Consider the following 14,503-nt stretch of genomic DNA (forward strand, 5'->3'; position numbering starts at 1 on the left):
CAGAAATTAGAGATATATGAGAAAGAAAAACTGCCAGGACTTTCTGATGGCTGTAGGAGGTGAGGGAGAGGGAGGGGCCGAGTATTAACAACCACATTTCTGGCTTAGGCAGTTGGGTTGATGATGATACCACTTAGAGACTTGGAACATAAAAGCACATATAATGAAAATGAGGAGTTTAATTTGGGATATACTGTTTTGAGAACATCAAGACATACATTTTGAGGGCAGTCAGGTATGTAGATTTATAGAAAGGAGAGAGAACTGGACTAGAAATTTATACTTAGGAGTTATCAGGCTATATATGGTCACTGAGCCATGGAACTGAATGAGATCACTAAAGGAGAGTATAAAAAGTGAGATAGGAATGAACTGACTAGGATACAGCTCTGAGGTACATGGACACTTAAGTGACAGACAGAAGATAAAGGTCCTAGAAGGTAAAATAAAGAAGCCCGAGATCTAGGAGGAAAGCTAGGAAAGTGTGGTTTCACAAATCAAGGGATATAAATACAGCAGGTCACTAGTGTCAAATGTTCAAGTAAAATTTTTTTAAAAAGTGTCCACTAGGTTGAACGAAAAGGTTGTTAGTGATCCTTGTTGAGAACTTCAGTGGAGTGATAGAGACAGAACCCAGAAATTTATTGAGTAAATAAATAATCCATTGAGTGAAGTTCCTGGGAAGGTAGGAAGAGACAGAATCCAAGGAGTAGGCCAAAGAGATGGAATACAGAGAACATGTAGAAATATATGCCTCAGATGGGGGCGGGGGCGGGGGGGGGGACATCTGATCCATTGTGATGTCTGAAAGGTGGGTGTAGATACAGGTAGGCTTATGAATGTGGAGGCAGGAAGTTGTTGGAGTTCCTCTCTGATGCGTTCTAACTTTTGCTGAGAATAAATGAGGGAGTTGGTTTGAAAACAGTGGAGAAAATCTGAAGCGGCTGTTGTGGAAGAGAGCTAACTAGGGAAACAAGCATTGCTTGGCAAAGCTGAAGGCTCATTTAAGATTGGACATTATAAATATGTAGTGAAAACAATCCACATCCTCTATCCAGAATTTCAGGTCAGTTTTTTGTTTTTAAAAAGCTATTTCTGAATCAGAAGGTTAAGGTCTAGACTATATTTTATTTACAAATATAATACTGTAGACAATGCTGTAGAGATCATGAAACTAATACAATAATTCTCTCTCTCTCTCCATCCCCCCCAATATAATTTATAATACACAGGTGCATGCACAGAAACACACACACATTATGTATAATATCATTGGCTATTAGAACTCCTCAGGGAGGAAGTTCCATAAGATGTCATCATCTCACTGCTTGTAACCCTCCATTTAATTTTCAGTGGAAAGTGGTGAAGCTATTATTGTGTGGGATGGAATTTGTAGGACAATATGAACAAACCTCAGGCAAAGAACTTATTATTTATATTAAGAATTTATCCATTTTCAGAGAGCAAAATAACAAAATTCACCTCTCTCACATCCATTAAGAGATCCCCCTCAAGGAAACATATCAACAGAGATGGGAGGCAGAGATTTTCTTTTTTATAAACTATTAGATTTTATTAAACAATAATAGTATTCAGAATAATTTTATATTTTAAAATAATCTGTATATAGGTAACATTTATTAAGCATATACTATGGACTGGGCACATCTAACTCTCACAAAAACTCCATTAGATAAGTATTATTCCCATTTATAGATGAGGAAACTGGATCACAGGTTAAGAAAGTTGTCCTTGGGCATTTGGCTAGAAAATGGTAGAGGTGGGATGTGAATCCAGGCAGTTTGACTCCAGAGGCCACACATTTAAATTCTCTGCTGCACTGCCTTCTTCAAAGAAGAAATTTAACAAAATTTTCCAAGTAAAGGGTTCCTATGAAGTTTCAGAAATTTAACACAATGATTGGTTGAGCAGACAAATTGTAACACACTTTATGAGAAATTTACTAACAATGGAGACTTCAGAAACAGTATCAAGACACAAAATAAGCTGTTTCCTTAGATTAAATTTCCATTAAAAATTTACTTGGAAACTTTTCAAGTATACAGAGGAGTGCAGACAACAATTACAATTTAACACCCATGTATCCTCCACCTACCTTTAAGGTTTTGCCACATTTTCTGCAAATTATTTTTGGTAGAAAATAAAACATTCTATGAGGTGAACCTGGTTACATTCCCTTCTCCTCCTCTCTGGCACTAACCGCTACTCTGAATTTGGTATCTTATCATTTCCTTACATGATTTTCACAGTTTGATCTCACAGTTTATTGTTTTTAAACTTTTATTTATTTATGGTATACCATATACATCTTTCTGTAAGTTGCTTTTTTTCTCAATTTATGTTAATGAACTCTAAATTAATATTACTAATAGTTTTAGTTCATTAATTTCCATCTTTTAGCATTTTGTGTACGTCAATTTGTCCAATAATGTAACTTGTTCATCCATTCTCCTGTAAGTGGACATTTAAATTGTTTCACTAATATAAGCAATGCTGCTATGAACATTCTTGTGCGGGCTCATAACTACATATGTATATATTCCATAACATGCAGTTTAACAGGAAAGATAATACGTGTGCATGAACAATACAAACGAAGACTGCGATTAGTTTTTATGAAAGGTACAAAAGATCACGGGTTGTTCTGAGCAATACGAGGCTACTTTCACTAGAAAATATTTGGGGACGGCTCCAACGACCAAGCGACATTCACTGCTAATTAATAGTACGAGACCACACATTTTAACCCTTAATTACTCTTTAACTGATACCCAATAGTTTCACGTGTGTCCATTCAGTTTCTCAACTAGAGTGTGAGCGCCAGGAGGACCGAACCGGGCACCAACAGGCTGAGCCAATACGAGTGTGACCGTGGAGAATCCGCAGTGGAAGCTGCAGCAGCCGACCTGCTGGCTGTGCCAGGCCATCGGAAAGTGACAGCGCGAGGGCAATGTCGGGGCAACCAGGGCCTAATCTCACTTTTCACTCCTAAAGTCAAAGAAGCTGAGGAAACGGTTACGGAATGGAGGCACAGACACCTGCCTCAAAGTGTCTCTCCACTTACACTCACAATGCCGCCAGGTCAGTAGCTAGGAGCGGAAGCGTGGACGCGGCCCCTGCCCAGAGCGTAGCCCCCCAGTCTGGCCTCTTCGCCTTACGCCCATTTCGTAAGGAGGCGCAGAGGGCAATCCGGAGGCTCCCCCAGCTCCAAAACCTGACGTGAAATTGCGCGGGGCTGCACCGACGGCGGCCATCTTTGATGCGGGCAAAACCACACCCTCGCACCCCACCGGCCACTCCCTCTCAGCGTCCCCAGGGTTTTCACCCAGAAACGTGAGGCGTTAACCTTAGAGGCAGTGCTCAAGAAACACGCACAGAGGCCTGACTATCCATGACCCCGGAGGTGCCAAATGCCGCCAATTTTAACATGGCAGCTAAACCCGAGCAGCAAAGGAGCGCTGACGCCAATGAAGTCATGCTCGAAAAACGAGCAAGTCGGCGGGGCAGCGATGAAGTAATCTCGCGAGATCGAAGCCAGCCTCCGCTCGGCCCGGAAGCCTCGACTGAGGGGGCAGAGGGGCTGAGGGGCGGAGGGGTGGAGGGGCGGAGGAGGGAGCAGGAGTCGGGCGAGAGCCAGTGGAGGAGTCCGCCTGCAGTCGCCTGCGTAAGCGAAGCAGCGACGCCGGGCGGCTACGCCGCGGAATCGGCGTAGGCGGCTTTGGAGAATCCGCGGGCTGCGCTGCGCCCTGGCTGGTCGCGGAGGGGGGAGGGGATGTCGGTCAGTGCGAGATCCGCTGCTGCTGAGGAGAGGAGCGTCAACAGCAGCACCATGGGTGAGTCTCAGCTTTGGGCCGTCCCGACTCGGGTCGGCGGCTCGGGACGCGGAGGGGCTCTGCGGCCCCCTGACTTGGCGGGGGGAACGCCCTGAGGCGAGGCGGGGGGCTGCGGCGAAAGGAGGTGGGGTGGGGGCGACGGCGGGCCCGGGGCGCGGCGGCGGCGGCGGCGGGCCCGGGGGGAGGGGAGGCGGCGGCAGTGACAGTTTGAATTGAATATGAGGAGAGCCGAGGCGGCGGCATTTCCTGTGCTGCGGCGGGCGGGCCTGGGGAGCCGGGAGACGTGAGCCGCGAGACCTGAGCCGCGGCCTCCGCCGCCGCGGCCCGAGCAACCCGAGCGGGGTCGCCTTCGCCGGGCCAGCCGGCTTCACGGCCCTGCTTTCTCTCATCGGCGGCCGCAGAACCCGCGGCGGAGCTCCTCTCGTGGGGGAGTGGGCCTGGCGAGGAGGGTGGGGATGTGTATGCTCGCCCGGGTGAGGGTGCTGTGTGGGCCGGCCCCGGGAGGGCGGCGGCGGGGAGGGAGGAAGAAGGATGCACCAGGCTGAAGCTGCGGTGGAGGCGGCGGCTGCAGCGGCTCCAGCGACTGTGTCGCCTCCTGGCTCCCCCTTCCCGCCTCTGGGGCTTCCTTTCCCCAGGCGCGGCCCCGAAGGCTGGTGGATGGCGGGCAAGGCTTGAGCAAGGAGGATAAGGAGCCTGGTTTGGGCTTAATTTTTAAGAAAAAGGGAAAAGAGAACATTTAGGAAGGGCGCCCTCCCGAGGAGCGGAAGGGGTGGGAAGGGTCTCTGGAAAAGGGAGGGAGTTGGAGATACGGACAGGTGATGTTTAAGGAAATTAATTTTTGAAAATCGTTTTGTTTTCTCATTTATTCTCTTAAGAAGCTCTTTGATTTCCTTTCCTCCTCCACGTATTGGAAAAAGAACAAGGCCATTTCATTCACATTTTCCACTCCCAAGTTCCATTTCATACTGTGTGTATAGTAGGAAGTAAGCAATTGAGATTTTTCTAACACATTTCCATTTGCTAAGTTACATTTTGAGAATACACTTTTCAAATCTGGGTTTTTATAATGCAGGGAAAGAACTTGTAAGGTCAGGTGTTTGCTTAGATACCGAGATAATTTATTCTTGCGACTTATATTGTTATAGTTCAACTTTACGATTTCTTTTCGCATTGTTATTTTGATGAAATGGAAGGATATCTTCCTTGGTGCCCTTGATAATCTAAATGAGCAGATAATCTAGATTCAAAAGAATTTTACTCGTTTTACGTATTTATGTACATGAAGGTGATGAGCATGGTCAGCCCCCCACCCCCCAAGTTTATAAGCAAGTTGAGGAAGAAACTTTTTAGGCATTAAGTGTACAGGTACGGATGAACTTTATGAAATCCTGATAGACTGAAGGATAGTGCCTTAGCAGGATATAAACAATTAAGAAGCTAGTTAAATGCTGCTTGGATCCCTTATTCCTCCAATAGCAGGGGAAGGAGCACGGCGTTGGGGGGCGGTTAGGAAACAATCTTTCATCCCACCCAGCTGTTCAGTGGGTGGGGCTAGAGGAGATTGGGTTGACTGGAGCTATGAAATAAATGTGGAAGCTACATAGATGGTTTGTATGGTAGCATTGTGTCCTTCTGTGTTGGGACAACATGATGGAGCCAGGTCTTCTCAATACAGTTATTAAAAATATCACATGCGGTCTTAGGCTCACAATTGAAGTTCATAACTGAGAAATTTATTTTGTGTTTATGTCAAGTAGATTTTAATTTACAGAAAGAATATTATAATTGTGGAAATTAAGAAATGTTTGGTTTCTGGTTTTGATTTGGAGATAAGGTATTCGATACATAACTACCTGAAAGGTAAATTATGTATTGAATACATATCAGTTACCTGTAGATTATGTTTCAGAAGTTTGTTATGAAATTGATTCTTTGGATTTGTGTATTTTCCCATAGAAATAATCTTAAATAAGTACATGACAGGACTTCTGAGCTGGTGTGAGACAAGGTAGGCCCCCTGGCAGACCTTAGAGCAATTGTCGAGAATGAAAAACGACAACACACACACACACACACACACACACACACACACACACACACACACACACACACACACACGAGAAAGAGTTAGATTTCCAGTTCTCAGTAATGGGGAGTGGTCGGATGAGTAGACCAGTTGGAGTGAAGATAGTGGTAGAGCAAGTTGGTTTCAGACTTGTAAATTGATGGTATGCATATTCACTATAGACTCTATTCTGGGATTTGCCAATAGAGTATTGTTATCTAATTAAATTACCAGCTGCGAACATTTTTCACATTTTGAACTAATAAGCTGTCTTCAGTTTTTGATTAGAGGTTGAACATTTTTATTTTAACTTTAACATTTATGCATTTTACTAAATTTTGAGACAAAACTAACTTTTGTATTTTTCTGTACAAAGTTTGGACTGTAAATGACATAAGGTTTATTGTACAATGAAACTGATGTAGAAAAAAATGTGTTTTTTGAGGAGTAGAATTTTAAGGTAGCGTGATTATGGGTTAGGCTTGCCAGATGAGAGCATACTGTTAAATGTAGACTGTTGGTCTCTACAGCAGTGTCTTGCAAACTGCAGGCTGAGACCTATTAGTGGGTCTTGAAATCAATTTTGTGGATTTCTTCCAATAGTTTTTAAAAAGTAGGAAAGAAATTAAAAAATAGCAGTACATTGCACTCGGTAAAAATTTGGGGGGGGGGATAAATTTTGTTTTATAAGTATTGTGTACTGAGCTGGGGATATAACATTTTTTTGAAATTAAGAATTGTGGGGGCTTCCCTGGTGGCGCAGTGGTTGAGAATCTGCCTGCCAATGCAGGGGACACGGGTTCGAGCCCTGGTCTGGGAGGATCCCACATGCTGCGGAGCAACTGGGCCCGTGAGCCACAATTACTGAGCTTGCGCATCTGGAGCCTGTGCTCCGCAATAAGAGAGGCCGCGATAGTGAGAGGCCCGCGCACCGCGATGAAGAGTGGCACCCGCTTGCCACAACTGGAGAAAGCCCTCGCACAGAAACGAAGACCCAACACAGCCATAAATAAATTAAAAAAAAAAAAAAAAAAAAAAAAATTAAAAAAAAAAAAAAGAATTGTGATCAAAAAGGTTTGTAAAAACACTTGGGGGATGTGCAGTATGGATGGGTCAGGTCAAACGTCTTTAAACTTTATGGTAGAGGTTGGAGGTCTTAGTGTGAGGAGGCAAAGCTAAATGCTGTTAAGTCTATGTGGCATTTTCTTATTTTTGATTAATTTATTCTATACTTTATGTAGCTAGTGTGGTTAGAGAATCTGGAGCCTACTTCTCCTTGAGCGGAGGTCATCTCCCAAAGTCATATAGAAAACAGGGTTGATAGTATTATGTCATTAAATATGTCATTAAATATTATGTCTCTGCTCTTGACCTCGAGGAGAAAAAAAATTTTTTTGTCTTGTCCTTTTGCATCGTTGAACATCAAGAGAGCCTGGGGAAAAGGGGCCAAGAAAGCAGCTTGGTTTGCGTTCAGTGTTGAAGGCCTTAGGTGAGACACACAAAAGGTCCTTGTGATTCATACCTTGTGCAGTCTAGCTCTGCAGAGGTAGGGATTACACATAGGGGTTTGAATTCAAAGTATTAATAATAACAGAAATATAGTGTAATGACTAAGAAAAAGTACTTTGGTGTCAGACAGACATGAGGTCAAATCCTGGTTTTGCCACTTACTAGATGTATCAGTCAGGATAGGTTAGGTTAATGCTTCTCAAACTGATGAAGGACCTTTTTTCTTCTTTTTTTAAATTTCCAATTCACTGTTGACTGACACAATTGTAAAATAGAAATTACTGCAAAGTTTTTAGTAATGAAGATGGAATTAAAAAGGCAAAAATAAAAGCCCCAATTTTTAAAGATCCAATAGACATAAAATTATTCTGGTATAAAAATTTCCATTTCCATGCTCTCTATTTTTGTACTTCTCTGGTGTAAACCAGTAAACAATCAGACTGGCTCCCTGGTGCACAGACCACACTTTGAATAGCACTGGGTTAGACCATGCTGCAGTAACAAATAGCACTAAAAGTCTTAGTGGGAGTAGCTTAAAGATGAGGTCTTGCCTGTCATGCTAAAGTTTATGTACTTTATTTTAAGCAAATGTTTTTTAACTTCAGAAGTACTTGAAGACTGAGAAGGGTACATAAAGATCCCCTAAGGTTGGGGAGTAAAGCCTGATCCTGATTACATTATTTTGAAGTTTATCTTAGGTATTCATGTGACATTTATTTTAGGTAATCATGTGACATTTGCATTTTATCTATATTTGTTTGACTTATATACAATATAAAGATGATCCCCACTCCTTCTTCCCCACCAATCTGGAAGTAAAAATTGACTTTCCTGAAGATGTAATATGTTAATTCTGTTGTTTTGTTTACCTCTGGGGCCACAACCAAGTACTTTTGGTAGCTTCATTTGAGGTGAGGCTCAGGTCACGGTTTCTCAAACTGGGCACTAGTGCAGTTTGGAGTTTTAGAATTCTTTGAGGGGCTGTCTTGTGCATTGTACAATGTTTATCGGCATCCCTGGATGCCAGTAGCACTGGATGCCAGTAGCACTCCCCCTACCCAGTGGTGACACTGAAAAAAATGTCTGCAGACATTGCCAAATGTCACCTGGGGTGGCCGGATTGGGAACCATCACACTGGGTGATGGAGGACCATTGAAGGATTGTAGCAGATGGAGAAGAAAAGAAGTCTTTCTTAACCATCTAGTCTATAATTTTTCCTCCTAGAACTCCTACCACTTAAAACTTAGTATTTCTCAAACTTGGGAGTCAGAATCACCTAGGTAGCTTGTGTGTTTGTGTAAATTTATCATTTAATTCATGAATTTTTGCAAAACATGATCAGTAATTACTGGATATACAACATTATGGTAGGTCAGTATTTTCCAAAATAAAACTGATGAACCTCATGCATGGGGGTCATCCAGGACCTCTTGTTAGAAATGCAGATTAACTGATTCTCACCACAGACCCAGTGATTCATAGCCACTGAGAGGGGCCCAGGACTCTGCATTTCTAAATGCTTTCCAAATTATTAAGTAACTTTATTGAGGTATAGCTTTCATACAATAAAATGCACAGGTTTTTTTTTTCAATCATGTTTTCTTTAATCTTCAGATACTGTGATTATCTTCTGGCAGATTGATGACAGATAATTACATAAGGTCAGCAAACATGGTAAAATGCACAGATTTTAAGTGTTCAATGAATTTTGACAAATATATACACCTTGCTTTTATTTCAAACAAGACACAGAACATTTACGTCACTCCAGAGTTCCTTGTGTCCCTGTACAGTTATCCTCCTAATGCTCCAGGTATCTACTGATCTGATTTCTAGTATCTATAGATTAGTTTTTTTTTTTTTAAACAGCTTTATTGAGATATAATCCATCTACAGTTGACTCAATTAGATTGGTTTTTCTGGGTAGCTTTTTAAAGTTTTCTCCCCCTAACTTCTTCATTGTGAAAGATTTGAAATGTGAAGAGTGATTTTTGTACATACAAACAACAACCATATATCCCTCCTACCCCCACCCATGATAGCATCAGATACACATTCTTTCTCACCTTTTAATTTTTTCTGCTTAGTGTATCTTAGATTATTTCATATTGGTACATGAAGAGTATTCTTATTATATAGCTGCATAGGTCCATAATATGGATAGGCTATAATTTATTTAACATGTCCCCTTCTGATAGACATTTATTTCCAATACTTTGTTATTATAAACCTTGACATGATGAGTAACCTGGGACATTGATCATTTCACATGTGTTAGCATCTCAGAGCTTTTGAACTCTTTGACGCAAGACATTATCAGTTAAAGTGGTAGTATTGATGTTAAGTCATTACCAGCTGGGATTTCAAGACTCAAGTTCATTTATTTAACAAATATATATCTTGTGCCTGCTGTATGCTGGACACTGGGGAAGCTGAGTTAAATGCTGTGACTTTAGAAACAGAAGTCATTGTAATTGAGAGCTTAGGTTCTGGACTTAGACCTGGATTCACATCTTTAAAGCTTATCTGAACCTTGGACAAATAACAGCTTTTCTCTTTCCTTCTCTGTAAAGTGGGGATCATAAAGTTATTGGAGAATTAAATGAGAAAATACATGTCAAGTTCTTAGCCCGGCATATAACAAACACTCAAGATGTTAGCTTAAAAAAAGTTATCAAACTAAACGGCAGTTACTTTTCTGCCTCCATTGTAAGTTTCTTAAAGTCAAGGACTGTATTTTGTTCACTTCTGTATTCCCAACCTGACATTTCTTAGTAAATCATTTGTGGTATGATTTAAAGGTATGTAGAATGTACAGTGGAAGTACAGAGTGGGATACCTTTTCCAAACTAGAAAAAAGTGAATCTTCAAAGATGGGTAAGAATGATTAGGCAGAGGAAGAGGAAGGATACTTATTCTAGGCTGAGAAATCATGGTAGTGTAGGTTATGAGGCTAGAGAGATAAGTATAGATCTGGTGTGCTGTGCTGAGGATTTTAAAAAATCTTTATTGAAGGATTTTAAAAGAAGAGTGGTAACTATGAGCATTGTGATAATTCCAGTAGGGATAGATAAAGTACCAAGGTGGGGCTATCCAATGGAGGGTGGTTAACTTAGCAGCCCTAGGACTAAAAGCTAAAGGACAGAACTAGGGCAGTGGCAAAAGGTATGAAGTGTAGGAGATGGTTGTGAGGTTAAGTAGTACGTGAGGAGATGTAGGTAGTGAGTAATGAATCCATAGTATCTGAGCTTTCTGGCTTGAGTGAATGGGTGGTGAGTAGATATCATTTCTTGAAAGAGGTAATTTAAAACATGAAATCAAGAGGCCTGCAGGACAGGTAAGTGAACATGTCTGGTAGAGTCTCAATACTAGGAGAGACAGCTAGGATGGAAAATAAGCATTTTAAAGTTTTTGTAAATTTATTCATTTGTGCTTTGAATTTTTATGTTTAGTAATTGAATCTGCTGTATTGAACAAAAGCTGTACTCTAGTTTGGTCAGTAAATTTGTTGGTACTGTTTTTTTAAGACTTGGTATTTTTGGTTTGGTGAGTAGAGTTGAAGGAAATTGAAATAAAGTGATTTGTGTGAAATTTATGTGTTCACAGACAGACTGAGGTGACCAATTTCTTTCTTTTTTTTTAAAATAAATAAACTTATTTATTTATTTTGGCTGTGTTGGGTCTTCGTTGCATGCGGGCTGTCTCTATAGTTGCAGCGAGCGGGGGCTACTCTTCGTGGCGTTGCGTGGGCTTCTCATTGCGGTGGCTTCTCTCGTTGCGGAGCACGGGCTCCAGGTGCGTGGGCTTCAGTTGTTGTGGCTCTCAGGCTCCAGAACGCAGGCTCAGTAGTTGTGGCACACGGGCTTAGTTGTTCTGCAGCATTTGGGATCTTCCCGGACCAGGGCTTGAACCCGTGTCCCCTGCATTGGCAGGCGGATTCTTAACCACTGTGCCACCAGGGAAGTCCCGCCAATTTCTTGAGTAGTACTAAAATGTTTAGTTGTTAAAAATTTTTTACTGGTACATTACAAAGCAGTAGCTGTTTCAAACTTTCTTGCTAATGTTTCTTTATATGAGTGGCGTTTTGTATCCTTATACAAATTGTCCATTCAGACTAACAGAGTTCTTTCTTTCTTGAGGAAGATTTTGGTATATATTGTCAATCAGTTTTAGAGAATACTAGAAATATTTTGAGTGAGATAATTATTTGTATAAGAGGAGGCAAATCTTCATAGCAATTTTATCTTGGTGCTTTCTGTTTATACTATTAAAATAACTAGGGTACCCCCTCATTTGTTACATGTAGCATTCTGGGGTCTGTACAAGGAAAATTTTTTCAGTAACTAGTATACCTTCAAGCATCAACATTTTAAACCATTTTTAATTTTAAAAAGTTTAATAGATATACTTAGTTCCTTTTACAACTAAACAGATAAACCAGGTGGGAAAAAAAGCCATTAAATTATTTCAATCACTGAAGTTTGATTTGTGTTTTCTTAATTACATTTTTTTTTATCATTGTAATTAGTGGTATATTTGTGGTTAGTGGTTCTTAACACTGATTAGGCATTGGAAACACTTCCAATGCTTAATACACTTGGAGGCTCATTAATTCACTGGGTGTGCGGTGGGGCTCAGAAATATGCATTTTAAGTATTTTAGGTAATTCTGATGAACAGCCAGGGTTGATAACCTCTGACGTGAATTATATATTATGAGGTAATATATGTAAAAGTACTCTGTAAACTGTTAAATTTTATACAAAAGCAAGGTATTATTCACTTAATATTTAATAATATTTTTTGGTGTATTCATCTATAGGTTATTTTAAGTATGTATATGGTGTTCCAATGTTGATATCCTAATTATCTAGCCATTTTGTTATTTTGAGACATTTAGTAGTTTCAGTATTTTAGAATTATAAAGAGTATTTTATTTTATTTATTTTTTATTTTATTTTATTTATTTTTGGCTGTGTTGGGTCTTTGTTGTGTGCATGGGCTTTCTCTAGTTGCAGTGAGTGGGGGCTACTCTTTGTTGTGATGCACAGGCTTCTCATTGCGGTGGCTTCTCTTGTTGTGGCGCACAGGCTCTAGGTGTGTGGGCTTCAGTAGTCGTGGCCCAGGGGCTCTAGCGCGCAGGCTCAGTAGTTGTGGCACACAGGCTTAGTGGCTCTGCGGCATGTGGGATCTTCTCGGACCAGGGATCGAACCCGTGTCCCCTGCATTGGCAGGCAGATTCTTAACCACTGTGCCACCAAGGAAGCCCCTATAAATAGTATTTTAAGAAGTATCTTTTTTTTTTTTTGCACATATACATAATATTTATTCATTTATAATGTTGTTGAAGTCAGTTCTACTTTATGATCATGGTAATCGCACTCCAGGCAATACCCATTTTCTCTAGTGATTAATGCAGCACCATTGGATTTTCAGAAGGTTGTTTCTTTCTTTTTTTTTTTTTTAACATCTTTATTGGAGTATAATTGCTTTACCATGGTGTGTTAGTTTCTGCTTTATAACAAAGTGAATCGGTTATACATATACATATGTTCCCATATCTCTTCCCTCTTGCGTCTCCCTCCCTCCCACCCTCCCTATCCCACCCCTCTAGGTGGTCACAAACCACCGAGCTGATCTCCCTGTGCTATGCGGCTGCTTCCCGCTAGCTATCTATTTTACGTTTGGTAGTGTATATATGTCCATGCCACTCTCTCACTTTGTCACAACTTACCCTTCCCCCTCCCCATATCCTCAAGTCCATTCTCTAGTAGGTCTGTGTCTTTATTCCCGACTTAAGAAGTATCTTTAAACCTCTTCTGCTTTCCCTAGTTATTTTCCCAGGTCATTTGTTAGTTTAGTATCTTAAATTTGTTTTTAATTTCTTATATTTAACCCATGTCCCCTGCATTGGCAGGCGGATTCCTAACCACTGCGCTACCAGGGAAGCCCCTGGTTCATTTCTTTACTGAAGGTCTGCTATCTGTTAAGTATTGGGTTAGATTTCCATTTCTAATTCCCAGCTATATTCTGTACAATATATTCTAACATGCTGAGTGAAAAGGAAATTAAGTAGAAATGATTCCTGTTTTATGGATGTATAAAATAATGTGCAAATAGAAAACCATGAAAACCAAAATATGTATTCATTGTATAATTTGCAAAACCACAGTTGCTCTGAGTACAACTTGTAGTCTGTTTTCTGATTACTGAGAAGGGCAAATTGAGTAGACATGAGAACTTGGCATGAAAGGATTAAATTAGTGATCTTAGATAGAACTGTAGTCAGTCCTGTCTTGTGTTTTGTATTAGAATATCAAAATTGATCTAATACAGAAAAGTAGGAGTTACTTAACCAGGTGATTAATTCAACTGTGAGCCTTAAAGATAACTAGAATAACTAACCTGGCAAACCAAAAATACTTGTTTGTGTTTGACCATGGTGCTGTGCTGTTAAAAAGATAATTATATAGATGTAGTTCCTTTTTTTTTTTTTTTTTTTTTTACTTTTTTGAAATTTTTGAATAATTGTAGACTGGCTGAATAGTTGTAGCCCCTATCTTTTTGAAAGTTAAATATTTGGTGAACATGGAGGAAGTGCAGAAGTAATACCAAAAACATGCACATACAGTGTGTTATTATGAGATAAATGCACCATCATTAGTACTAGCCAGGAGCAAGGGAAGAAGAAGTTTTATGCTTGATGGAGACATCTTTTATTTAAAACTGTGTTGAAGGTTTCTGGATAGGGCTGGGAGATGCCGTTGCTTTTTAATTGAAGGATGGATGCTGTTTGTTGTTTGTTTGTTTATTTATTTATGGCTGTGTTGGGTCTTGGTCGCTGTATGCAGTCTTTTTCTAATTGCGGCAAGTGGGGGCTACTCTTTGTTGTGGTGCGCGGGCTTCTCATCGCGGTGGCTTGTTGCAGAGCATGGGCTATAGGCACGTGAACTTAAGTAGTTGCAGCATGGGGGCTCAGTAGTTGCGGCACACAGGCCCTAAGGCACTTGGGCTCACGGGCTCTAGAACACAGGCTCAGTAGTTATGGCACACGGGCTTAGTTGCTCTGCGGCAT

The 14,503-nt window shown here is 40.8% G+C and overlaps 1 protein-coding gene and 1 long non-coding RNA gene across 3 annotated transcripts in view; one reads left to right on the forward strand and one right to left on the reverse strand.

The window, feature by feature from the left end:
* LOC309632247 overlaps positions 1–14,503 on the reverse strand; it is a 50,597-nt gene that overhangs the window by 8,941 nt on the left and 27,153 nt on the right. The window contains exon 2 of one of the 2 annotated variants that reach the window (XR_014246803.1): positions 3,092–3,860. This is a non-coding gene — a long non-coding RNA (uncharacterized lncRNA). Of the gene's footprint in view, positions 1–3,085; positions 3,861–14,503 lie in introns of both variants that reach the window. The other variant, XR_014246804.1, reaches the window with a different exon arrangement.
* SEPTIN7 (septin 7) overlaps positions 3,794–14,503 on the forward strand; it is a gene marked incomplete at its 5' end in the record, with an annotated part of 116,164 nt that continues 105,454 nt past the window's right edge. The window contains one exon of the mRNA XM_082399531.1: positions 3,794–3,874. Coding sequence (XP_082255657.1) covers positions 3,794–3,874 — 81 coding nt within the window. The remainder of the gene's footprint in view (positions 3,875–14,503) is intronic.

This window comes from Balaenoptera borealis (genome assembly GCF_965194805.1).
Source record: "Balaenoptera borealis genome assembly, chromosome: 7".
Lineage (NCBI taxonomy): Eukaryota > Metazoa > Chordata > Mammalia > Artiodactyla > Balaenopteridae > Balaenoptera > Balaenoptera borealis.